This window comes from Canis lupus (genome assembly GCF_048164855.1).
Source record: "Canis lupus baileyi chromosome 16 unlocalized genomic scaffold, mCanLup2.hap1 SUPER_16_unloc_6, whole genome shotgun sequence".
NCBI lineage: Eukaryota > Metazoa > Chordata > Mammalia > Carnivora > Canidae > Canis > Canis lupus.
This window is the reverse complement of record NW_027326433.1, coordinates 1-24,295: the sequence shown is the minus strand read 5'-3', so window position 1 is coordinate 24,295 and position 24,295 is coordinate 1. Positions and strand designations below refer to the sequence as shown.

General features: G+C 41.9%; 1 protein-coding gene and 1 long non-coding RNA gene across 3 annotated transcripts; one reads left to right on the top strand and one right to left on the bottom strand.

Moving 5' to 3' along the window:
* Window positions 1-40: 40 nt before the first annotated feature.
* On the top strand, window positions 41-15,175 carry LOC140629591 (uncharacterized). The gene is made up of 5 exons (XR_012027433.1): window positions 41-553; window positions 2,308-2,481; window positions 4,126-4,189; window positions 9,237-9,350; window positions 14,653-15,175. It is a non-coding gene; the product is annotated as an uncharacterized lncRNA (long non-coding RNA).
* Window positions 9,216-17,581, bottom strand: LOC140629589 (leucine-rich repeat-containing protein 37A3-like). Of its 2 annotated transcripts, XM_072819076.1 has the most exons (6): window positions 15,793-17,581; window positions 15,289-15,393; window positions 12,159-12,208; window positions 10,637-10,691; window positions 10,416-10,555; window positions 9,216-10,313 (listed from the first exon to the last, which is right to left on the bottom strand). In XM_072819076.1, exons 1-6 carry the CDS (start codon window positions 17,569-17,571, stop codon window positions 10,205-10,207), a joined length of 2,238 nt encoding a protein of 745 aa, XP_072675177.1. In that variant the 5' UTR covers window positions 17,572-17,581; the 3' UTR covers window positions 9,216-10,204. The 2 variants fall into 2 exon arrangements, with proteins under 2 accessions (XP_072675177.1, XP_072675178.1); XM_072819077.1 differs by lacking the exons at window positions 9,216-10,313; window positions 12,159-12,208.
* Between the last annotated feature and the right edge of the window lie 6,714 nt (window positions 17,582-24,295).

Here is a 24,295-nt window from a genome sequence, read left to right as displayed (position 1 = left end):
GGTCCAAAGTGTGTGAGAGGAGGGATGTGTGCTTTGGTCACTTTTCACCTGCAGGCTTTGGTCCAGCGGGGAGCGTAGGCCTGAGTGTGGGGACAGTGCCCAGAGGCAGAGGTACTACTAACTGCATGTCCAGGGGGACTTTGGGAGTATTTATAGGGCTGGCCTGGGAACAGGGCAGCTCTTGGAAGCAAGCTCCACTGACCTGGGCCAGGGGTTCTGTGACCGTTTCTGGGAAGGTTCGGGTTCAGTGCCCGTTGCCGTTTATAAAAAAAAATGGCTGGTGGAGATGTGGCACCTGAGTGTGTGGGGGCTGCTTCTCTGGTAATAATCTCTCCGGGAGTGAGAACCACTTCTCGGTTTCAGACTAGATGAGGCTGAGTGCATTCAGTATGGGTAATAGTTGAGGACGGGGAGCCTCGGTGTCCATCGGAAGATGAATGGAAAGAAGAGGTGGTTCATGTATACAACGGAATATTCCTCAGCCATTAGAAACGACAAATACCCACCATTTGCTTCGACGTGGATGGAACTGGAGGGTATTATGCTGAGTGAAGTAAGTCAATCAGAGAAGGAAAGGGAGGTGGGCGGGGGGTGGGGGTGACTGGGTGACGGGCACTGAGGGGGGCACTTGATGGGAGGAGCACTGGGTGTTATTCTGTATGTTGGCAAATTGAACTCCAATAAAAAAATTTAAAAAAAATAAAATAAAATAAAAAAATAGTTGACGTGTGGGTAGCCCGGTTGGCTCAGCGGTTTAGCGCCGCCTTCAGCCCAGGGCCAGATCCTGGAGACCCGTGAATGAGTCCCCATCAGGCTCCCTGCATGGAGCTTGTTTCTCCCTCTGCCCGTGTCTCTCATGAATAAATAAATAAAATATTTAAAAAAATAGTTGAGGAGGAAGTTAGGAATAAAGAGATAGAGGCAAAGTATTTTCTGGGTGTTGAACAAGGTGGAAAGTAAGGGATTTACTAGGGAAATCCCATTTCCTAGGCAAAAGGATAGTGTTTCTGGTAATAATTAGCACATCAATACCATCAGTGTCTTGACTCAAGCATGCCCTCCCCCAAATGGAGCAAGCAAGCAATATTCCTCAGTTCTTCCAGTTTTAGTATGTGTGCTGCCGAAGTGAGCACTATTCCTCAGTTCTTCCAATGAATTTTTGCACAGCCACTGTCTGCAAAAGCTGTGGGAACCCCACATAGTAATCTTTTGTCTGGTTTTTCAGGAGCCCAGCCCTTGTCTCTTGGTCTTCTCTTACTTCTCAGGCCTCTCAGCCCCGCTGCTTGTCTTCCTCTCTTCATCTTGCTCTGGTGCACATTTTTACCATTCATGGGCCATGAGTCCACGAGGTAGTTTCCAGCCAGAAAAAAAAATTCACACTGCTCTATCATTTGAACAGTAATAAAGTCACATGCAAAGAGAAGAGAGCTTGAAGGTTATCCTGGAAGAGGCAGCTTTTATCTGAGTCTTGCAGGTGGATAGAGGAAGGGGCATTGCAGGTGAAGAGACTGGCAGAGAAGTGGCTGGTGGGTAGGAGTGCAGGCTGAGCTCAGGGGAGGTCCCCAAGAGTGGAGAGGAAGTTGGACTTAAGAACAGAGTAAGGGGATGGGGCTAGGATGGGAGGGGAGATAAAGACAGATTGGATGAGGGGGGAAAGGAAGGATGCAGACACAGCTGGAGGCCTGTGCAGGAAGGGCTCAAACACTAGCAAACTCAGCTCACAGGCCACTGGTCTGTCAGCTTAGATTTCAAGAACTCCACAGACTTATTTAAAAAGCCAGGTAGGAGAACTGCAGGTATCTGAATTCCCTGCAGACAGGTCCAAGGTGTAGATTCCTGAACCCCATCCCTTCCCTGGAGAGTCACTCTGGGATGGGGTCCAAGAATTTAGGCCTAACCACCTCTGCTGTCCTCTGCCCTCAGCACCAGCGGATCCAAAGCATAAGAAAACATAAGAACCTTTGTCTTATTTTAGGAGCTGAGGGGTAAGGGATTATTAACATTTGGGCAAAAGAGAAGCTTCTATTGTTTGCTAGATAGGAATTGTGATTGGTCCTTGTCAACCACTGGGAAGGTAGGTTGCCATTGTTATCTTCAATAGCACAGATAAGAAAACAGGCTTCAGAGAGAGGCTAAGTAACTTGGGGTCCCAGGGCCTCAGAACTAATAAATAAATGGTAGAGGGAGGACTCTCACCCAACTCTAATTCTAATTAGAGAGTTAACATAGTTCAGTGGCAGAGCAAGTGGGCTTGGTAGGCGGTAATGCTTAGGTTTGAACACCAGCTCTACCCCATACTGTTTACAGGACCTTCCCTACACTAGTGTGGGCGTTCAGGACAACCAAGCAATGTGAAGCTATGGTTTTCACGGGCCCCTTGAGATATAGCCCTGAAGATTGGCAATTAGAAAACAGAAGTAAAGGCACAACACACTATGGCCTCCTAGCCTCAGGCAGAGGGGCCAGAGGGTGTGACTTCAGGTAAGTTCCCAAAACTATCTGAGCCTCAGTTCCTCATCTGTAAATTGGGGAAAATATCAGTTGACCTGAGGATTAAGATAATATCCTTAGGAGAGTTTCTGGCCTGCTGGAAGCACTTGAAGATGACTAGCTATAGGGCACCTGGGTGGCTCAGTTGGTTAAGCCTCTGCCTTGGGCTCATGTCATGATCCCAGGGTTCTGGGGTCCAGCCCACAACAGGCTCCCTACTGAGTGGGGAGTCTGTTGCCCCTCCCCTGTGCCCCCACCCTCGCTCATGCCCTCACTTGCTCTCTCAAATGGATAAATATTTTTTTTTAATGATTTTGTTTGTTCATGAGAGACACACACACACACACACACACACACACACACACACAGATGCAGAGAGACACAGGTAGAGGGAGAAGCAGTCTCCATGCAGGGAGCCTGATTTGGGACTCGATCCCGGGACTCCAGGATCACGCCCTGGGCTGAAGGCGGCGCTAAATCGCTGAGCCAACTGGGCAGTCCTGGATGAATAAAATCTTAAATAAAAAAAGAAAGACTAGCTATATTATTATTATAGTTTGGGCTAATTCTCACCTTCCCAATCCAGTCAGATCTGTTTTTAACTGCTTTCTGAACACTGGAGTGGGAGCTTTTTTTTTTCTTCCATTTTTTGAGAGCCTTTCTTATTTGAACCCCAGATATATCCTTACTTGGCAGCTGACTAAAGTCATCAAACAAGGACTAATGCAACCATTTCTCTCAAAAGTGGAATAGCTAATGTTCCCCCTGGATTCTGTTGTAGGAAGTTGGTTCTTCCCACTCTTTTAAAATATGGCAATTAGAATTAGGTGCCCTATAGCTAGTCATCTTCACTGCCCTAAAATATATTTTCCACCCACATGCCCATGTCTGGAATTCAGCGGTGATGGTGGCATTCTTTAGGATTTATCCTGGCTCTCTTTTTAATTATTAATTTGTCAATTATACCTCAATAAAGCTGGACAAAAATAATGAATTTTTAAAATTCCCCAATAGTTATTATTATTATATATAGTTTACAGTTCAAATAGTATGACATCAAATGGTGAGGAAACATAATGACCCACAGCAGTTTCTTCCCCTTGACCATCCCCACCTTCCCTCCTGAGCCAGCTCTCTGGGCATGCTTACTTCTAGCTGAATCTTCTGGTGCTTATCTCCCCACCTATCTTGGTAATTCTAGCTTTGGATTTATCCATTTTAGACACTGTCTGTGGACTTCCTATTATCACAGGCAAGGAGTTAGTTCTTTAACACCCCTGTCCGTTCTTGGGGTTTAGTTATGCCACTCTTTCCTGATAATTGATAGTGTTTACAGAATTGTGATTATGTAACTATTGTTCGCCTCCAAGATACAGCTCCAAGCAACCCAAAAAGATGACTTTTGAGGATGGGCTTTCTCTACTTTGGTGTAGAGTTAGAATGATGAATGACCATGTTTGCAGTCTTGGAGTCTGCGTCCTTCAGAGCCTGAAGCCAAAGGAAAGCACAGTTGAGGGATAGATGGGGAGAAGATGACTTGTTTGAACCCTAGATGCAGGCAGCTTTAAGTACTTAGGCTTCCTGGTTATATAAGCTAATTCACTGTATGACATTTTTGGTTCAAACATATTTTAGTTGGATTTCTTTCACTTGGAGCGTACAGAGCAGTGACTGATACATATGGTCTTCATAAATTTGGGTAAGTTATACAAAACGTATATGTATGTATATATTTACGTATGTATATGTGTATATGTATATGTATATGTATGTGTATGTGTATGTGTATATGTATATGTATATGTATATGTATATGTATATGTATCCTGACCAGCACAGCTCACGACACTAGGTTCCCTCTCCCTCTGCTTTTATCAGCCAGAGCCTGAGGTAGCTTGACATTGAATAGTACCATTTAGGGACTGGAGGAAGCAACTTACCATGAGTCACTGCCCTAAAATATATTTTCCACCCACATGCCCATGTCTGGAATTCAGTGGTGATGGTGGCATTCTTTAGGATTTATCCTGGCTCTCTTCAAGTGGTTCTCCTTTGCAGTGAGAAGTCTGCAGGGAAAGGCAGCATTAAGGTAGAGCATCTTGGGCCAGGTCTGCTTTTGCCCTGAGATCTAGCAAAACAGATGATGAGGGGGCCAGGGACCTTGTGGAGCCATGGGAGCTCTGATGGTCAATTTCACTGTTCTTCAAATTGTCCCAAGTCCACGCAGATCCCCCACTAGAGTCGTGCCTTTTGACAGCCTCCCTCTGAAGATATTTCAGGCAATCAGAATCTTTCCAGTTTCAAAAGACCTATAAAGAAAGAAATTTCACTACCCTGTTGTTTAAGATCCATTCATTCATTTATTTATTTATGTATTTTGAGAGAGAATGTCAGGGGAGGGGTAGAGGGACAGAGAAAATCCTCAAGGAAACTCCCCACTCAGTGCAGAGCTCCACACAGGCTGATCCCAGGCCCTGAGATCATGACCTAAGGTAAGATCGCTCAACCAACTGAGCCACCCAGGCTCCCCTCACTACCCTGTTTTGATGTTTAACTTGTAGAAGCCCTTACTTCTGGAGGTCCCTGTAGGAGGCAGTGGATACAGTTTTTGGTGTAGACAGGATCTAGGTACAAATTCCTGCTCCTAATGGCACAGTCCCTATGCAGGCTATGGGGCAAACTCATAGTACTATGTGTTGACCTTTAGGAGGTCAGTCTGTATTTCATAAGGAAATCATATGTGGAGAATGAAGAAATGGTCTAAAATTCATCCAGTAAGATCCCTGAGGCATCACGTGGGCAGGGTCCGCTACTAGGCATTGGGGAGAGGAAGATGGGATTCTTGCCTCGTCAGGGTTCCTGACCTAACAGATAACTGCGGTGGGGCCTTCACATTGATGGGTGCTATCTTTCACTCTGTTGCATTTACAGGGACACCTAGAAGAGCGGGGCCTTGGTGTGTAGTCTCTAAACCAGGACTCAGTCACATCCTGAGTAGACAGGATTATTGGCCCTCCCTGCACCCACACTCTTGCTGTGTCTCTCTGTGGGCAGAGTGTACTTTCCTGTCCCCTGGCTCGGGGATTGGCCATGTGACTTACTTGGACCCATGGACTAGGCAGAAATGAAAGTATGACAGTTCTGTGTCTAGGCTTGGAGAGGCCCAATGAAGTTTCTGGTTGGCCTCATATGCTTCCCTCGGGTTGCCGCTGCCTCTTCAGCCTGGGCCCCAGAGCCCACCCAGGTGGAAAAGAGCTAGCTAGCCCTGCTGATCTGCAGACTAGCATGGAGAAGCAGTGCTGACCCAGCCAGCAGAGCATTCAAGTACAGCTGGACCAGCCATCCTGTGAGAACCGGTATTCCAGTTCACTGAGTTTGGGGATGGTTTATTAGTTAGCATTGTTGTGGCGAAAGATAACCAATACACGTTATTGGTTATAACGTTATTGGTTAACCTTTATTAGGCTATAGGTTCAGCCACTGTAGTAGAGACCCAACACAGCAGTGGGTTAAATAAAAAAGAAGCTTACTGATCTCTCATATAATGATCTGGTTAAGTACTGTAATCCAGGGCTAGTTTGGTGGTTCATGTGTCAGGGAGCCAGGCTCCTCCTATTTTACTGCTCCACCATTGTAGGGTGTAGCCCTCTCTACATGAAGCCTTTGTATTGTTCACCGGCTGAAGTCTTCATTTCCCTTGGCCCTGTAAGCTGAAACACTCCACAGTGTGGCGCCAGACCCCTCTCCAGTGCTACACTGGAACACATTAAGGCTCACCTTGAAGCACCATTCCTGCTTCTGCTTCAGACCTCAGGACCTTTCCTCTTCTTGAATGGGTGTGCCTCCTCCCACACCCCCAGGGGGTGCCCCACCACTGTCGCCCAGGTCTCAACAACATCTCACCCTGACTAGGACCTCAGGGGCCAGAGCTGGTCATGCCTGGCGCTTCCCAGGACTGAGAGGCCCTGATTTCCATAGTGGCAGCAGCCAGCCAGTGTGACTCTTTGAGACACCAAGGGTGAGAATCTCAGTCGTGCCTTTTGGTCATCTTCAGTCTGTCTTGCCCGCCTCTCACACCCTCAAATCCCTGCTGACCTCTGGTCCTGAAGAAGCCAGGGAACCTCTGCTCCACCTCCTGGTTCTCTTTGCACTAACTACGCCAGTAGTTTGGTGAGCATAAACAGTCTTGTTAGAATGGTCCCTCTGTTTTGAAGATCAGCTCAGGAGGGGTGGGCATCTGAATGGTAACAGATTCTTTCTCTAAACTCTAGCCAGGCTCCTCTGAGCCCTCTTCTTGATTCAACCTTATTTGGCTTGTGAAGACTTGAACAAACACTAACGTAGTTTTCAGCAGCTCATGACCACTGCCCTAGTAAGACCCCAGTCTCCCTTAAAGTGCCTGCCCGTGAAACTCAAGGCTGTCTAAAGAATTTGTTGCTTATTCCAGCCACCACCTGAAGATAAGGCCCCTGTTTCCCAGTTTCTGTGAGAGAGTAGGAGTCTAGCTTTGGTAAGTGCCAGTTAGCAAATCCAGATGGTTTCATATGGGCTAACCCCCTTCCTGCCTTTTGTAATCTTTGGCTTCTGACTATGGAGCCCCTACTCATTCCCTTCCCTAGTCCCTCAATCTCCCTGTGCAATACTCAGTCACCTCTGTACTTATCCCAGTTGAGTTCTGTTCATGATGAACTCTTTTCCCTGTGCCACTGCAATATTCTATTACTTTGGAAATCTGTCTGGACCACTTTAAGTATGCCTGGTTTGGTTTGTTTTTGACAGGGGAGATGTTCAGGATCAGCTTTTAAAATCAATTTGCTTATTTTTCAGGATCAGCCTTTTATTATTTTTTTTTAAATTTTTATTTATTTATGATAGTCATACACACACACAGAGAGAGAGAGGCAGAGACACAGGCAGAGGGAGAAGCAGGCTCCATGCACCGGGAGCCCAACGTGGGATTCTATCCCAGGTCTCCAGGATCGCGCCCTGGGCCAAAGTCAGGCGCTAAACCGCTGCACCACCCAGGGATCCGAAGATCAGTCTTTTAAATAAGCATCCCAAGGATGTTTGAGTTTAGAGGTCCAAAGGCCATATTTTTTTTTAAAAAGATTTTATTTATTTATTCATGTGTGAGAGAGAGAGAGAGGCAGAGCACAGGCAGAGGGAGAAGCAGGCTTCATGCAGGAAGCCCGATGTGGGACTCGATCCCAGGACTCCAGGATCACGCCCTGGGCCGAAGGCAGGCGCTCAACCACTGAGCCACCCAGGGATCCCCACAAAGCCACATTTTTAGAAACTCTATTTCCCTATGGACACCGTTTCCTCTGGCAGCCCTTTTGAATGGGGGCTATGTTTTCTCAGATACCTCACTGCCATTAGTCCATCCAGCTTTCATTCCAGTGAGAACATTCTGGAGGCCAAACTAAGAATCAACTCCAAGTGCTTCTCCAGTCACCTCTGGGGATGACTGCATGTGATTGGTATCCAATATCTGGTACCTTAACCTGCTGCCCAGCTAAAATGACACCTTTTGTGTTTCTGACTTAGCTAGCTCTCCACCATGTTACTACTCCATGTAGACAACACCTTCCTTTTAGAAAGACTTTAACACCCACCCATTTGTTAGATAGTATTGGTTGGCTCTAGCTACCCACTTCTATCCCTTTCTTTGCAGGTGCTAGAAGCCCACAAACCACATTTCACAGATTCCCTTGACAGCAGAGTTCTGCCATAAAATCTAGGGGGTGAAAAGGAGGTGGAAACCATTCTTTCCTCCTCTGCAGTAGCAGATGCGCAGGCTACATGTTGGGACTCCATGTTGCCAGTCACAGGCTTGGGACCATGGAGTGCTGCAGTGACTTCAGCAGTGGGTTCCCAAAATGTACTGACTTTTGAGTGGCAGCAGCAGCTTTGAATGTATGGAAAGCAGCTGTGGTAAAGTAACCTGAAAAAAAAAATAAAAATAAATAAAAAATAAAGTAACCTGACATTCACCACTGCTAGCCCCACAGTGGTGAGCATCCATTCCTTGTAAGACATTATGACTGGAGCTGATACCAAGGGATGGATGCTTAACCATCTGAGCCACCCTGGCATCCCAGAAGTGGAGGGAGTTGTGCTTCTTCCACAGATTGTGCTTCATTATCCCTGTGCTTCATTATCTGTGTTGGTTGAGGAAGGCAGTAGTAGGTTTGGTGGTGGGCGGCATTGGGAGAGAGCATGGTAGCACACATCTGACCCTCAATGGAGTCAGGAGAGGCTAGTAGGGTGGTCCATGAGAATGGGTAAGTGGCACCACCAATATATTTTCTGAAATAAAGGAGTGAGGAGGGCAGTCTTGGGTAATTACCACCCTCACACATTTTTCTTTACCCTAGCCCTCCAGCCCCTCCCTGCTAGCTATCCAAGGGTTGGGATTATTATTTTTTTTTAAAGAAAAGGAACAAAATACCCCAATGTGAATTATCTATAGCTTGTAACAATGAAGAACCCCCTATGCCAAGACAGGGCATATATTTTGTGTATGAGTTTGAGTGCTTGGGAAGAAAAAGAGGCCTTAGCCCTACTGTGGAGCTAGGCTCAGTGATCCAAATATTCTGGTAATGCTAAAAATCTTACAAGAGGGGCCAGAAACAGATGATCTTCTATGGGCAGGTCAAGCATGTTGTGAATAACTTGTATTTGGTGAACCAGGGGGGAGAGCGCCAGAATAAACTGCCAATTGATTTAATAGATATGTTTTCCAGTTTTCAGACACTGGTTTTATTGGGGAAACGAGGGGAAGATACTCCTATTCATCCTTCCTTGCGGGCACTGCCTCTTGTGGAAGTACAGTCTCCCACGAGGGATTCTAGATTCAGGTCTGTTCCTCTCACCAATGTCCCCTGTTACCTGTATATACATGTTTATTTCCATTTTAATTCCTTACCACATGGCTAGAATTGGTTATTAATTTATACATTTTTAATATGAGAAAAATAAGTATTTTACAAGCAATGCTGAGAAGCCATTATCAGAAAATAAACTTTATGGTGGGAATGTGAACTAGTGCAGCCACTCTGGAAAACTGTGTGGAGGATCCTCAAAGAGTTAAAAATAGATCTGCCCTACGACCCAGCAATTGCACTGCTGGGGATTTACCCCAAAGATACAGATGCAATGAAACGCCAAGACACCTGCACCCCGATGTTTCTAGCAGCAATGTCCACAATAGCCAAAGTGTGGAAGGAGCCTTGGTGTCCATCGAAAGATGAATGGATAAAGAAGATGTGGTCTATGTATACAGTGGAATATTACTCAGCCATTAGAAACGACAAATACCCACCATTTGCTTCGACGTGGATGGAACTGGAGGGTATTATGCTGAGTGAAATAAGTCAATCGGAGAAGGACAAACATTATATGGTCTCATTCATTTGGGGAATACAAAAAATAATGAAAGGGAATAAACGGGAAAGGAGAAAAAAATGAGTAGGAAATATCAGAAAGGGAGACAGAACATAAAAGACTCCTAACTCTAGGAAACGAACTAGGGGTGGTAGAAGGGGAGCTGGGCGGGGTGTAGGGGTGACTGGGTCACAGGCACTGACGGGGGCACTTTATGGGATGAGCACTGGGTGTTATTCTATATGTTGGCAAATTGAACACCAATAAAAAATAAATTTTTTAATAAAAATAAAAATAAACTTTATAGACAGCCTGAGGCAGGACAAAGTCACTTGAGGACGATGACGGTGCGGAGTTCACTGTCGCTCTCCTCACCCAGGTCTTCAGCAGCTGAATCTGCAGCCCGAGGCTTCTCTACTGGGGCACCACCTTTCTCTCTGCAAAAAAGAAGAATGCCTTTAACTCTGTAAAGGAACAATTAAACTTTTCATAATTAACTCATTTTAGAAAAGAAGTATAAATTGTCCCCAATCAGGTACCCTGGTTCCTTGTTGAAAATCTCATCCTCATCAGAAGAATCCCTGTCGTGTAGCTTCTGTGCCATGTTTTTCTTCCGTGTGGCATTGAGAGGTCTGTACATGTCCCGAAGCCACAGTGGCCGCCTTCTCCAGAAAAAGCCCTAGAAAACAGAAAGGACATTGTTAATTCTGCATTTCCCCTGCTCTCTCCAGCCATGGGACTTTATCTTCCTCAGATTTACCTGATTCTCCCGTTGGATTGAACATCTCTTATGCAGCAGAGAATTAAAGAAGAGCCTTGGAGGAAACACATATGCAGACAATTAGTGATTCACGCCATTTCCCATGCCTCTCACAATGTGTATCTCTGGTCCTATTAGGACATCTCAGTCCATAATCACAGGAAGCAAAATCACTACGGACCTCGGATCCTGAAAATAATCCCACGCATGCTACACTTCCAGAATTTTCCCATGTATGTCCATAATGGCCCCACAATTTCTCTGGGGAGGCCTTTGTATGTGGCTTGGCATTGAGTATAAGCAAGATTTTCATCCTGCTCACCTGGGCCTATGGCCAAGTGCCCTCGTGCAGTGAACAGACTGTGCAACTATAACACAGAAGCACCTTACTCTCTCCAGAAGCAGTTTACTTTGGTCCCCTTTGGACTTTGTCTCATAGGCATCATTTGCTGGGGAGGAGGAGAGAGAGGTGTTTCTATTTTCCTAGCTGCTTTATCCTACAAGTTGATTCACACCAAATAAATGCACAAGTCCAACCAACAAAGTTACCTAACTCACTGACTTTCTCATTGCAGGCAGTGGCTAATGAGTGAGTGAGGAAGGTCACAGCCAGCACTAAAACACAAAATATTATTTTTGAATATAAACAATATAGAAAGAATCAGAATGTATAGTAAGTTTGTCTTAGAAACTGCTTATGTTGGCTCGCCCAGGTGGCTCAGCAGTTTAGTAATGCCTTTGGCTCAGGGCGTGTGTGGTCCTGGTCTGGGGATGGACTCCACATTAGGCTCCATGAGAGGAGCCTGCTTATCCCTCTATCTCTCTGCTTCTCTCTCTGCGTCTCTCATGAATAAATTAAAAAATATTTTTAAAAACCTGCTTATGTCTTGACAGTATGTATGTACGGAGTTGTGACATAAAATGTAGCTCACAGCCCAAGAACAGTATAATCAGAGGAGAAGTGCCCCTCTGGAAAGGCACCATCTTCTGACACTCAGTAGCAGTATGCCCATGGGGCAATTTACCTTCCCTTTCTTCTCCATTTCCTTATTATAAAAGGAAGAGACAAACTATTACCTAAGGCCTCTCCCAGTTAACAGTCTATGGAGTCTGGACAAAGGGAATGGAGAGTGGTGGATCAAAAACTAGGAGGAGGAGGGAAGTTTTCCTGCCACTTTACAGGAAGGAGTCCTATTTTTCTGCCTTCCATCAGCCTTGAAGACTAGGCCTCTTAGCCCAAGACTCTGTAGCCAGGCCTGATGGTCAGTACCAGCAGGAACAGGTGCACCCAACCCCTCTCCACCCTTTTTCTTTAAAGGAGTACTGACAGTAGATGCTCTGTGTCAGTTCCATTCTAACTCAGATTTGTCTGGGAAGCTAATTTTGCTGGATCCAGGCAAAGCATTAGACCAAATCAATATTCTTTCTGCCTTTGGTAGTTTCCTGGGTGTAAAACAAGGGGAGTGAAATAGGAGTTCTAAAATCTAGTTCTGAAATTCTGCTTTAATAATTGCCAATTTACCTTGAGCCTCCTTCTTCATCTTCCACTGGTGCTGCTCTATGAGAATAAATCTGTTTTGGAAGAAAACATATCACAGGTACCCATCTCAATAACCATGCCTCCAAATCTGTATTCATTCCTTTGTATTTTAAGTCTTATTCAGCCTTTTTGGAGAGCAGGAATTCTATTTTTTAGTAGTCCTTTGACTCTTCCATAGTCCCAACTTGGGAACTTGTGTGCAGCTGGCAATACATTTTATTGTCTGTTTTAGATGACATCCAACAGGTAATTCCTAATAAAAATTCTTAGAAGTAAGAAAAGAAAAGTATCTACCAGAAACCTAAATAGCAACATTGTTTTAAAGTCAAGGACAAGAGTTCAATGCCTATTATTCCTGTTACTATTCATCACGTTGAAGAGGTCCTAATCAATGCAATAGGAAAACACTTCTTTTAAAGATTCCAGGCATCTCAATGCAATAGGAAAAATTAAGTATTGGAAAGTAAGAAACAAAACATATTGGCATATGAAATTATGGACAACCTAAAAGGCCCAAGAGAGTCAACTTAAATTTTACTGTAGTGGGATGCCTGGGTATCTCAGCAGTTGAGCGCCTGCCTCTGGCTAAGTGCATGATCCCAGGGTCCTGGGATCAAGTCCCACATCAGGGTCCCTGAATGGACCCTGCTTCTCCCTCTGCCTGTGTCTCTGCTTCTCTCTCTGTGTCTCTCATGAATAAATAAAATCTTTAAAAATATAGAAAAATAAATTTTACTGGAAGTGCTCTGAGAATTCAGTAAGATGGCTAAATACAAAATCAAGAGCTCAACATGCAAAATGCAATAGCTTTTTTATGTTCCACAAATAACTAATTAACAAATGGAAGAATGGTCCATTTATAATATCAATAAAAGGAAGGATACCTCGGTGGCTCTATGGTTTAGTGCCTGCCTTCCGCCTAGGGTGTGATCCTGGAGTCCCGGGATCGACTCCCACATCAGGCTCCCTGCATGGAGTCTGCTTCTCCCTCTGCCTGTGTCCCTGCCTCTCTCTGTGCGTGTCTCATGAATAAATAAATAAAATCTTAAAAAAAGATTAAAAAATATCAATAAAAGACATAAAGTACCTAGGAATAAACTTACAGCAAAGAATGGGGAAGACCTTTGAGATGAAAACATTAAAACTCTTCTGAAGGACTTTAAGAAATGAATACATGATGATACCATGTTCCTAGAATATTGCAAAGATGTCAATTCTCCTCAAACTCAATGCAATCCTATTCAAATCCCAAGATAGTTTTTCTTTTTTTTAAATAAAAACTGGCCAGCTGACATTTGGTAAAGGGATATGCAAGTCTAGCTATGAAATGTATGAAAAAGGAGATCAAAGAGCATGAGCGTAACTCTACCAGACATCAAAATAGGTTATTATAAAGCAATTGGAATTAAGTATATAGTGTGATATGGGAAAGGAAACTGGACTGATAAGAATCCAGATAAGAAAAGTATTTTAGAGACGCCTGGGTGGCTGAGTGGTAGAGCATCTGCCTTTGACTCATAGGGTGAACCCGGGTCTGGGGATCAAGTCTCACATTGGGCTCCCTGAGACGAGCCTGCTTTTCTCTCTGCCTATGTCTCTGTCTCTGTGTGTGTGTGTCTCATGAATAAATAAAATCTTACAAAAAAACAGTATTTTAGATCTGTTAAGAAAGAATGAACCATTCAATAAAAGATTTTAAAGTAACTGGGTATTTCTTTAGGGGGAAAATGTTAGATCCCCTACCTCAACCATACCTAAAAACAAAACAGATCTATACAGGTTGAAAAATATAAATTATAAAAGTATAGACGAAGACAGTATAAAGGCAACAAAGGCCTCGCTAACAAGACCCACATCCCATAGGCCACAAGGAAAGAACTCGCATATATGGTGACAGACTCAAAACATCTCCCATTTCTTGTAGTCTCGCCCCCTTCACCCTTGGATTGTTGGTCATCTTCTGGTGACTGATAAAACTCTTTTCATATTAAATATATTAATCCTTTCAGTGGCTTCCACTGAATTTCAGTGTTTCAAATGCTGGCCAGTGTTTTCATCTTTAAGGAGACAGAACAGTGGAATAAGAGCACAGGATTTGCAGTTAAGTAAAACTGGGTTCTGCTTTGGGTTTTGCCACTGGAGCCTTAAGCTGATCCCCTTTTATGTATGAAAGAGGGATGGTAATATTGTCCTCCCAGGGTTGTGGGCATGAAATTGGATATGGAAAATTCTTCTTCCTATGCTTGGCATAAACCAGTGCCAAGTCATTATGGAACTGAAGAAAAGGTAAACAGGCAACCTCCAGCACAGGTGACTATAAACATGACATGCTTTGGAGTAGCCTGATGCAGGATTTTAGCTACAGTATTTTAACCAAAACTATTCACATAATTCAGTGTGTGGAAAAAGCTGCTGAGTAAATCTAATTAATCAACAAGATGATATTTTTATCTTTAAGCCATGTCCTTTTTTCCAGGATGACTGATATAGCTCCATGAGGGTGGATACTATCTCTCATCATTTCAACCAAGGAAAGAAATCAGTGGTAGTCTGAAAGTGGCTGGTGAGTACATCTAACCACAGAATTTTGAGTTGAGGAAATGTTACTATCATGTTAACTTGGCCTTCTTAAACCTAACGTCCCAAAACAGTCTAATGGCTTGTTGCCTTGTTTATAATCCATAAATCACCTGGCAATGGAAAGTTCCTTTAAAAATCCCCAGAATAGGGCAGCCCCAGTGGCGTAGCGGTTTAGCACTGCCTGTAGCCCATTGTGTGATCCTGGGGACCCAGGATCAAGTCCCACATCAGGCTCCTTGCATGGAGCCTGCTTCTCCCTCTGCCTGTGTCTCAGCCTCTCTGTGTCTCTCGTGAATAAATAAAATCTTAAAAAAAAAAAAAGAATTGCTTCTCTTTAAAAAAATAAAATAAAATAAAAATCCCCAGAATATACTTGGCAATAAAAGAATGAAGTACATGTCAGTCTGTCAGACAGAAGAGAAATACCAAGTATCAGTAAGTGAGAAAGTGGCTTTGATTTTAAGTTTGTAAATTCTGAATCTATATAAAGACAAAAGATTTTCTGGAAATCTGAATTAATGGTTGTTCTTACCTCAATGAGACAGAAAACTATAATCAAAATCATTACTACTACAGTCACAGATATTGCCAAGATGAGTTTGTTGTTATAGCCATAACCTGGAACTTCTTTTGTTGGCTAAAAAAACAAAAAACAAAAAACAAAGAACAATTTTTTAGAAATCAAAGAAAAGGATGAAAGCTAACTATTCTTAAGCTACTCTAAAACCTCATTCTTTCAGTGGAGTGGCGTATAGGTTCTTAAGAAATATACCAAATCTAATGTGTTATATAATTTTATCATTAGCCCTTTCTTCAATAATATATTTATCTTGTATGTTAAGTCCTCTTCTCATCTACCTGGGAAGAGTGGCACCATTCTCTAAATGAGCAAAGTGGCAGATCACTGTCTCAGCCAACATTAATGGCTAAGACAAGACCCAGACTGGGAGGCCCTGGTCCTTGTGCATGGGTGCTTTAATTGCATGTCCTAAACTGACTAAAAGTTCAGACCCCATCTTTCAGGAGTTATCCTCACCTCACTTGACTTCTGCTCTTTCTGTTCACTCTGGGCTTCTGTGCTCTCATTGATATAGTTCTCAGTCTTCCATTGGTCTGTATCCCACTCTGCCTTGGACACCTTTACTTCCTGCTGCTCGCTGAGAAGCTTCATCAGGAGGCCTGTTCTGGAGATAAGCTTGGCACAGGCCAGTTGCACATTGGTCTCAGAGCAGTCCATTTTCAAAGTCCGGATAACATGAGAAATGAGCCTTCTCACGTCATTATTCGGGATGAGGGACCGTAGCTGCTGGTTTAGCTGAATTTCAAATAGATCACCTGCGGATGAGAGCTTTGCAACACTGAAGCCTGTGGGCTTTGGGGGCAAGTCAGTGACCAAGTTGTGGTATTCCCATTGTGTTTCATTGGTTTGTTTAACAGTCGGCACAAAGTTGTCTCTGGTGGTAGTAGAATATGTATTGGAAAGATTCCTACGGTTTGTGAATTCAGGGGGAGTTTGTTCTGATACAGTAGTGCTTCCTGGAGAAATAATTTCTTCAGAAGCATTCTGTGCAGTAGTGTTTTCTACAGTAGTGTTTTCTTTAGAAGGTTCTGAAAGAGTAAATAATTCTGGAAAAGGATTTTCCTGAATTCGTTTTTCTGAAGATGAAATAGCCTCCTGTGAAGGGGAATCGATGAGGCTCCTGACGGCAGGCAATGGAGGCCTCTGTGCAGGCATCAATCTATTCGAGAGTGAGTTTTTCTTTCTGAACTTTTTACTTTTTTTGGTCTTGGGTGTTCTTTGGACTATACGTGAGCGAATTTTATGGAAAATATACTTTTTTCCAGAATGCGAGACTGGTCTGGAAGCCTCCATTTCCCTAACTCTAGCATTCGCATCTTCTAAAACAACAATGGGGTAGGTTGAGTCTTCTGATTTGGTTTTCACCTTAGGTAGGGATTTTGGAGCAGTGGAGGCAGAAGGCTTGCCCATTATGTTTTGCTTCGGGAAAGAAGAGGCTGCTGCCTTGTGCTCCTTTATGAATGAAGACTCTGTGTGGACGGAGTTTCCCACTAATTTCCTGGGCCTCTGGGCCATGTGAAGCTCCTCCAGCTCCCTTGGGGATGGTCCACTGAGCCTTCTTTCTTTGGCCATGTTCTTCACAAATGACTGGGCACTCTGTTTCCCTTGGGTGCTCTGAACGTCCACTTCCTTGTAGTGCCTTTTCTGTAGGTCCTTGGGGCCCTTGAGAACACTGTTTTTTCTAAACCACCTCTTCCGTAAATTCTTAGACTTGGGAAGGGTCTTTTCCTGTCCTTGGGCAGTTTCCAATTTCTTAAATTTGGGACCTAAAATCCCGGGAGGTATAAGCATGGCAGTTTTTTCTTTCTTTTTTACCTCATCAATTTTTTCTTGAATTTCTGCATCTAACAAATTTTCCAGGAAAGAGAGTTTCCTCAGTTTATTTTTGTAAGTTGAATTGTTGGGTCCAGGTTCAAGAGAAGGGCTCTTTGTGTTGTTTTTCAAGTAACCCACAGGCTTGTCTCCATCTTGAACATTTGAAAACAGAGTTTTAATGAATGGTAGTAATGTTGATTCTACATCTTCTACATTTCCCTCTGAGAAATAAGGTAATATGTAATTCAGCGCACTGATAACATCACTTTCATCATTAAAGTCTAACTGCTCATTCATAAAGGCTGACAGACCGATGCCATTTTTGTCTGAGGATGCCTTCTCTGGCTCAATTGTCAGCTCAGTACTGGTACTCTTCTTCCGGGCTTTTAATACCTTCATGAATGATCCTTCTACATTCATTATAGTTGCTTTTTCATCTGTCAGAAAAAGAAGAGACTAGTTTTGATAATGAAAGGCTGATAGCACAGTTTTTGTCAGTCCGCAGTCATACATCCCAGTCATAAAAATTAAGAACCAGCAAATATCTGAGTACCATTATCAAGGACACAAACTCAAACTTGAACCTATATTGGCAACAACAAAAGGAGAAAAGGGTATTTTTTTAAATGGCTATTTCTTCAGAACCTTTCACAACGTGAATGACTACATTTAGGATTATTCCATAATCCTTGGTCTCCAAGGGCCAATTATCTAGTACTTAAGAAAAGCCAAGTCTGGAAGACACTCAGCTAAACTGTCTGCAAATCTACTGTGACTCCTGGTATTCATATACCCTGTCCTGTACTGCTTCAGATGCAGTGGGAGCAGGGGGTTTCCTCCTTCTATCTCTTCAGTGTGCTTGTTTTCTTGCTACTACCACAGATGCCCATGAAAACACCCACTGCTAGTAGGGCCTCATCTGGACATGCCCTCTCCATCTACCCATCAATTACTATGCTTGGTCCCTGCTCCCATATATTGCAGCTCACACAAAACATAAGCTCTAGACAGAAAAAAAGCACTAAGTCCACCCTGGCTCTTTGCTTAAATTGGGCAGGGAACGAGTGTAGGCTAAGAGATTTTCCAGGTATGAGAGATATGCCAATGTGGAATGTTCGATAAATCAATGGAATAATACTTGAGGTTTTAAAATGCAGAAGGGATAAAGAAATTTTTTGTCAGAATGTGAAGAAATATACTTCACTTTCATTTCTAATATTTCTAGCTTTAGTTATTAGGGTACCATCCAGAGCTTCCCACTACATGAAAGTCAGCATATGGCTTGTGTACATGCACAGTATCATCCAACCGAGTTTCATTTCCAGAAGAATTAGAAGTATTTTCAGCGGTGTTGATGAGAGTCAGAGGAGGAGGTAATAAAGGTCACAAGAAAGGAGGAGCAACGGGCTTGTAGAGAGCCCTAAACGGGACACTTGAGTGCTAGGCAACAGTACTTAACACCTCTGATCTAATTTTTCCTCACCTGTAAAAGGAGGCTAAACATGCCTATTCTGCCCACCTCTAAGAGATAAGGGAGTAATTAGTAAAAAATTGTTTTGAAAAATAAGCAACATTGTATTTACAGAGGTAGCAAAGTGTTATTTATGATGTACCCTAGATCATTGATAGGGAACCATATTCAAGCTATCTGGGTGCAGAAGCACATTTTGGAAGTCATGAAGTTAGTGCCAATAAAACATAGTATACAGAAAAATACTTAAAAGTATCTGAGTGTTTTTGGATAGAAAAGCTGAGGATTCAGAAAAAGTTCAGAGTTGGACAGTCCAAGAATAGAAGAGTGCTCTGTATCCATAAGAAGGCAGCAGCTTCTGGTTAGGGAACAGGAACTCTCAGGCTCTGAATAAACTTTATCTATAAATCAGCATCACTTTTACTCTTGATAACTTGTAAAAACAAACAATAAACAAAAATATATCTCCACCTGTCATATAAGACAAGGGGGACCTGAGTTCTGATACATATGAAATTAGTTTACAAATTATGATGCATATGTTTTCATTTGGGAGTAATTAATTTAATAATGTAACTGAGAATCTGACTTATAACAAAGGAATAGTTCTTATAAATTTAGGGATTTTAAGGGTGCCTGTGTGGCTCAGTGGGTTAAGCATACAACTCTTGGTTTCAGCTCAGGTCATGATTTCAAGGTCATGGGATTGAGCCCTGCAATGGGCTCCACACTCAGTGGGGAATCTGTTTGAGATTCTCTCCCTCTGCCCCTCCTTCGACTCACATCTCTCTCTCTCTCAAATAAATCTTTGAAAAAAAAAAGAAATTTAGGGGTTTGAACTGTAAGTGAATAAAAATAATGCAGTGACATCATTAGTTAAAAATTGATCATTGTTGATTAAAAATAAAAATTAAAACATAAATAAAATTTAAAATATATCATGAGGTGATTCCTGGTTGGCTCAGCGGTTTAGCACCTGCCTTCAGCCTAGGGCGTGATCCTGGAGTCCTGGGATCAAGTCCCACATCAGGCTCCCTATATGGATCCTGCTTCTCCCTCTGCCTCTCTCTCTCTCTCTCTCTCTCTCTCATAAATAAAATCTTTAAATACAAATATTATATATATATGACGAGGCAATTCAAACTCACCACAACGTGTGGCATTTGTCAAACATTCACCGTCACAATGCAGCTTGACTGTCTTGCAAACAACCTCAATATTATTTTTGAGTTGGCAGAGACAACAGGACATACGGCTAGGTAATATCCTATAAATGGAAACACAGAGCATTATATTAGTGGTAAAGGGGTTACTTGAGTAGAAGATTCAGGCCAAGGTCTTCACAGGGCTCTGCATAAAGGAATTCTTGTGGCATATGATGGTTGGGTAGGGTTGAGTAGGGACCAGTTGGCCAATTGTTGCTCATGAATATTATAAATAAAGAGAAGGACAGAGGTGCTCAACCAATAGGTAAGGATGGTAGGGGGTATGATATACCTAGAATAAGACAGAGATAAGAACTGGGTGACATTGATCAGTAGTTCAGTTCAGAAGTATCTCCTTCTGACCCAAAAGTCTCACTTTGGGTTAAGAGCATACAGGAAGAGGGTAGACTTCTAAGAAGAGTCTGAGTAAGTCTAAAATATGGCCCACATCAAGGATAGAAAGCAATCAATCAAAACTAACCCAAAATCTACACAGGTGTTACAACTAGCAGACAAGGATGTTTAAAAAGTTACTATAACTGGGGTGCCTGGGTGCCACTGTTGGTTAAGCATCTGACTTTTGGTTTCAACTCAGGTCATGATCTCAGGCTCATAAGATCAAGCCCCTCACTGGGCTCCTAGATCACTGTAAGTCTGCTTGAGATTCCTCTGCCCCACCCACGTGTGCTCTCTTCTTTCTCTTAAATAAATTATAAAATCTTTATAAAAAAGTTATAACAATATTTCTTATGTTAAAGAAAACCAGACTGATGAGGCACCAGGGTGGCTCAATCAGTTAAATGTCTGCCTTCGGCTCAGGTCATGATCCCCGGGTCCCAAGATCGAGCTCCACATCAGTTTTGCTCCTCAGCAGAGAGCCTACTTCTCCCTCTCCTCTGCTCCCCCTGCTTGTGCTCTCACTCTCTGTCAAATAAATAAAATCTTAAAAAAAAAAAATCCCAGACTAAGAAACCCATGTCTCTACTTAGTGAGTTATACAACAACTTCAAGTGGCCTAATATATGCATACATAGAGTCTACAAGGGAGAAGAAATATAATTTGAAAAATAATAGCCCCCAAATTGTCCAAACAGGTAACCCTAATAAACCCACAAATCCAAGAAGGTCAATGAACTCTAAACACAAGAAATATGGACAAAACTATGCCAAAGCACATCATAATCAAACTTCTCAAGCCATCAATAAAGAGAAAATGTTAAAAATAAGCCAAAGGAAAAACCTCCACACAACATATAGGGAAATAGAGATAACAATGGTAACATATTTCTTGTTGGAATTAATGGAACTCAGTAGAGCAACATCTTTAAAGCAGTGAAGCGGAGAGGGGACCAACAACTATCAAACTAGAATTCTATATCCAGATCTTTCAAAAATAAAAGCAAAACAAAAGACTGAGACCTACAAAAGCTGAAAGAAGTCATCATTAGTAGATTTACACTGTAGAAAAGCTAAAGAAAGTATTTTCAAGCAGAAGGAAAATGATTGCGATAGAAATGTGGATCCACACAAAAGGAAGAAGAACATTAGAACTGGTAACTCCAAAGGTAAATACATAAGGTTTTTCTTACTATTTAAATATCTGAATACAATATGATTTCACTTATATGTAGAATCTTAAACAAATGAAAACTGACAACAAAAAGAAGAGAGAAACAGATTCATGAATATGGAGAACAAACTGGTGGTTATTAAAGTAGAGGGCGGGGATATGGTCAAAATGAGTGAAAAGACGTAAGAAGTACAAACTTCTAGTTATAAAGTAAGTCTCCAGATGAAAAGTACAATGTAGGGAATATAGTTAATAATACCGTAATACACTTATTGTGGTATTAATTCTTCAATCACTATGTTGTACATCTGAAACTAATTTAATATACATCAACTATACTTCCTAAAGGAGTTAACTTATTGTTTAAACAAAAAAATAATATAGTGTGCTGTTTAGAAGTAAAGCAAAATGTATGAAGACATTAGCACAAAGGCCAGTAAGGGAGAAATGAAGTACACTATATATTGTAAGGTTCTTATGCCAATCATGAAATCATATATTATTTGAAGATAGACTGTGAAAAGTTAAAGATGAACACTACAAGCCATTAAACTACTGCTAAACTAACAAAACCTGAGTTGTAATTAACTAGCCAACAAATAAAATTTAATTTAATTTAATTTAATTTAATTTAATTTAATTTAATTTAAAAGTGTACTCAGTCATCCAAAAGTAGGAAGAAAAAGAAAAAAAATAGCAAAACAAAGAACAGATGGGACACATAGAGAGTTTAGTAGCTTTAAATGTAGTCATGTTAATAATTACATTAGGTGTAATGGTATAATCACCCTAATTAAAATATAAAAAAGCAAAAGCCAACTATATGCTGTCTATAAGAATCATCTGCAATAGAAATATACAAGTAGGTTAAAAGTATAGAAAAAATTGTGCTATGCTAACAGTAATCAAAAGAAACCTTGGGTGGCTACATTACTGTAAGACAAAGTGCATTTCAAAGTAAAAAAATATTACCAAGGATAAAGGAGGTTATTCCATCATTATAGGAATATCAACTAATAAAAAAGACATAACCTAAAAATTTATGCATCTGATAACAGAACTTCAAAATATATGAAGGAGAATGGCAAAGAGAGACAAATAAATACACAATTATAGTTGGAAATTTCAATATTGCTTTCTAAATAATTGACAGAAAAATATATAGAAAATCAGTAAAGATATAGCAGACTTGAATAACACTATCTACATACTTGACCTAACTGACATTATAGAATGCTCCACCCAAAATCAGAGTACTCATTTTTTTCAAGTAGATACATAATAGTTACCAAAATAGATCATAGGCTCATCTAATACCAGAATTCATGGGTATAACACAAGCCTCAATAAGTTTAAAAGGATTTAAGTCATTCAACATATGTTCTGTGACTACAATGGAATTAAATTAGAAATGAACAGATTTGAAAAATCTCCAAATTATTTAGAAACTAAACAACATACTTCTAAGTAACCCTGCCAGTCAAAGAAATCAAAAGAGAAATTAAGAGCTATTTCGTACTAAAACTGAAACCATGTCAACATATGGGATGTTGCTAATGCGGTGTTCAGCTTCCCCAGTATCCACTTTTAAGAAATTAAAAAAAGAAAAGAAAATTAATCATTGAATAAGGAGAAGAAATAGCATAATAGAGATCAAGGCACAAATAAAGAAAACGGAAAACAAAAATAGAGAGGCCAGTGAAATGAAAAGACAGTTTTTATTTATTTATTTTTAAAAATTGTAATTATTTATTCATGAGAGATACAGAGAGAGGGGCAGAGACATAGGCAGAGGGAGAAGCAGGCTCCCTGTGGGGAGCTTGAAAAGGGACTCGATTCTAGGACTCCAGGATCACGACCTGAGCCAAAAACAGATGCTCAACCACTGAGCCACGCAGGTGCCCCAAAAGACAGTTTTTGGAGAAGATAAATAAAACTGATAAACCTCTAGGCAGACTGATTAAGACAAGACAAGAGAAGACATAAATTATCAGTATCAGAAATGAGAGGGGTCAGGGATCCCTGGGTGGCTCAGCAGTTTAGCGCCTGCCATCGGCCCAAAGCCTGATCCTGGAGTCCCGGGATCAAGTCCCACATCAGGCTCCCAGCATGGAGACTGCTTCTCCCTCTGCCTGTGTCTCTGCCTCTGTCTCCCCCCTCTCTCTCTCTGTGTCTCTCATGAATAAATAAAATCTTAAAAAAAAAACGGGGTGACATGTCCCTTGTTTCTTTTCTTTTTTTTTTTTTAAGATTTTATTTTTATTTATTCATGAGAGACACAGAGAGAGGCAGAGGCAGAGGCAGAGGGAGAAGCAGGCTCCCTGCAGGGAGCCTCATGTGGGATTCAATCCCAGAATCCCGAGGTCATGAGCTGAGCCAAAGGGAGATGCTCAACCACTGAGCCACCCAGGCATCCCTACAGATATTAAAAGGATAAGAAGGGAATATTATAAAATAATTTGTCAATCAATTCAAGGTGAAATGAACAGATCATAAAAGATGTAAACTACTCAAAAATAAATATGTAACTTAAATATCACTATTAAAGAAATAGAGTGTATAATTTGCAACTTTCTCACAAAGAAAGCTTCAAATACACAGGGCTTCATGAGTGATTCTACCAAACATTTAAGGAAGAAATAATGCCAATTCTACACAAACTCTACCAGAAAGTTGAAGAGAAAAGAATATTTCCCCACTCATTTTTAAGGCCAGCTTTTCCCTTATCATAAGTAGGCAAAGACAGTACAAGAAAAGAAAACAATAGACCGGGATCCCTGGGTGGCGCAGCGGTTTGGCGCCTGCCTTTAGCCCAAGGCCCGGTGCATGGAGCCTGCTTCTCCCTCTGCCTGTGTCTCTGCCTCTCTCTCTCTCTCTCTCTCTCTCTCTCTCTCTGGG

Bases quoted from the DNA above. Each gene is read 5' to 3' on its own strand.
- LOC140629589 (XM_072819076.1), bottom strand. From the start codon at position 17,571: ATGAATGTAGAAGGATCATTCATGAAGGTATTAAAAGCCCGGAAGAAG. The intron at 15,394-15,792 runs GTGAGGATAACT...TTGTTTTTTTAG, and splicing joins AAGAGCAGAAGTCAAGTGAG to CCAACAAAAGAAGTTCCAGG. The intron at 10,692-12,158 runs GTAAATTGGCAA...GTTTCCTCCAAG, and splicing joins GATGAAGAAGGAGGCTCAAG to GCTCTTCTTTAATTCTCTGC.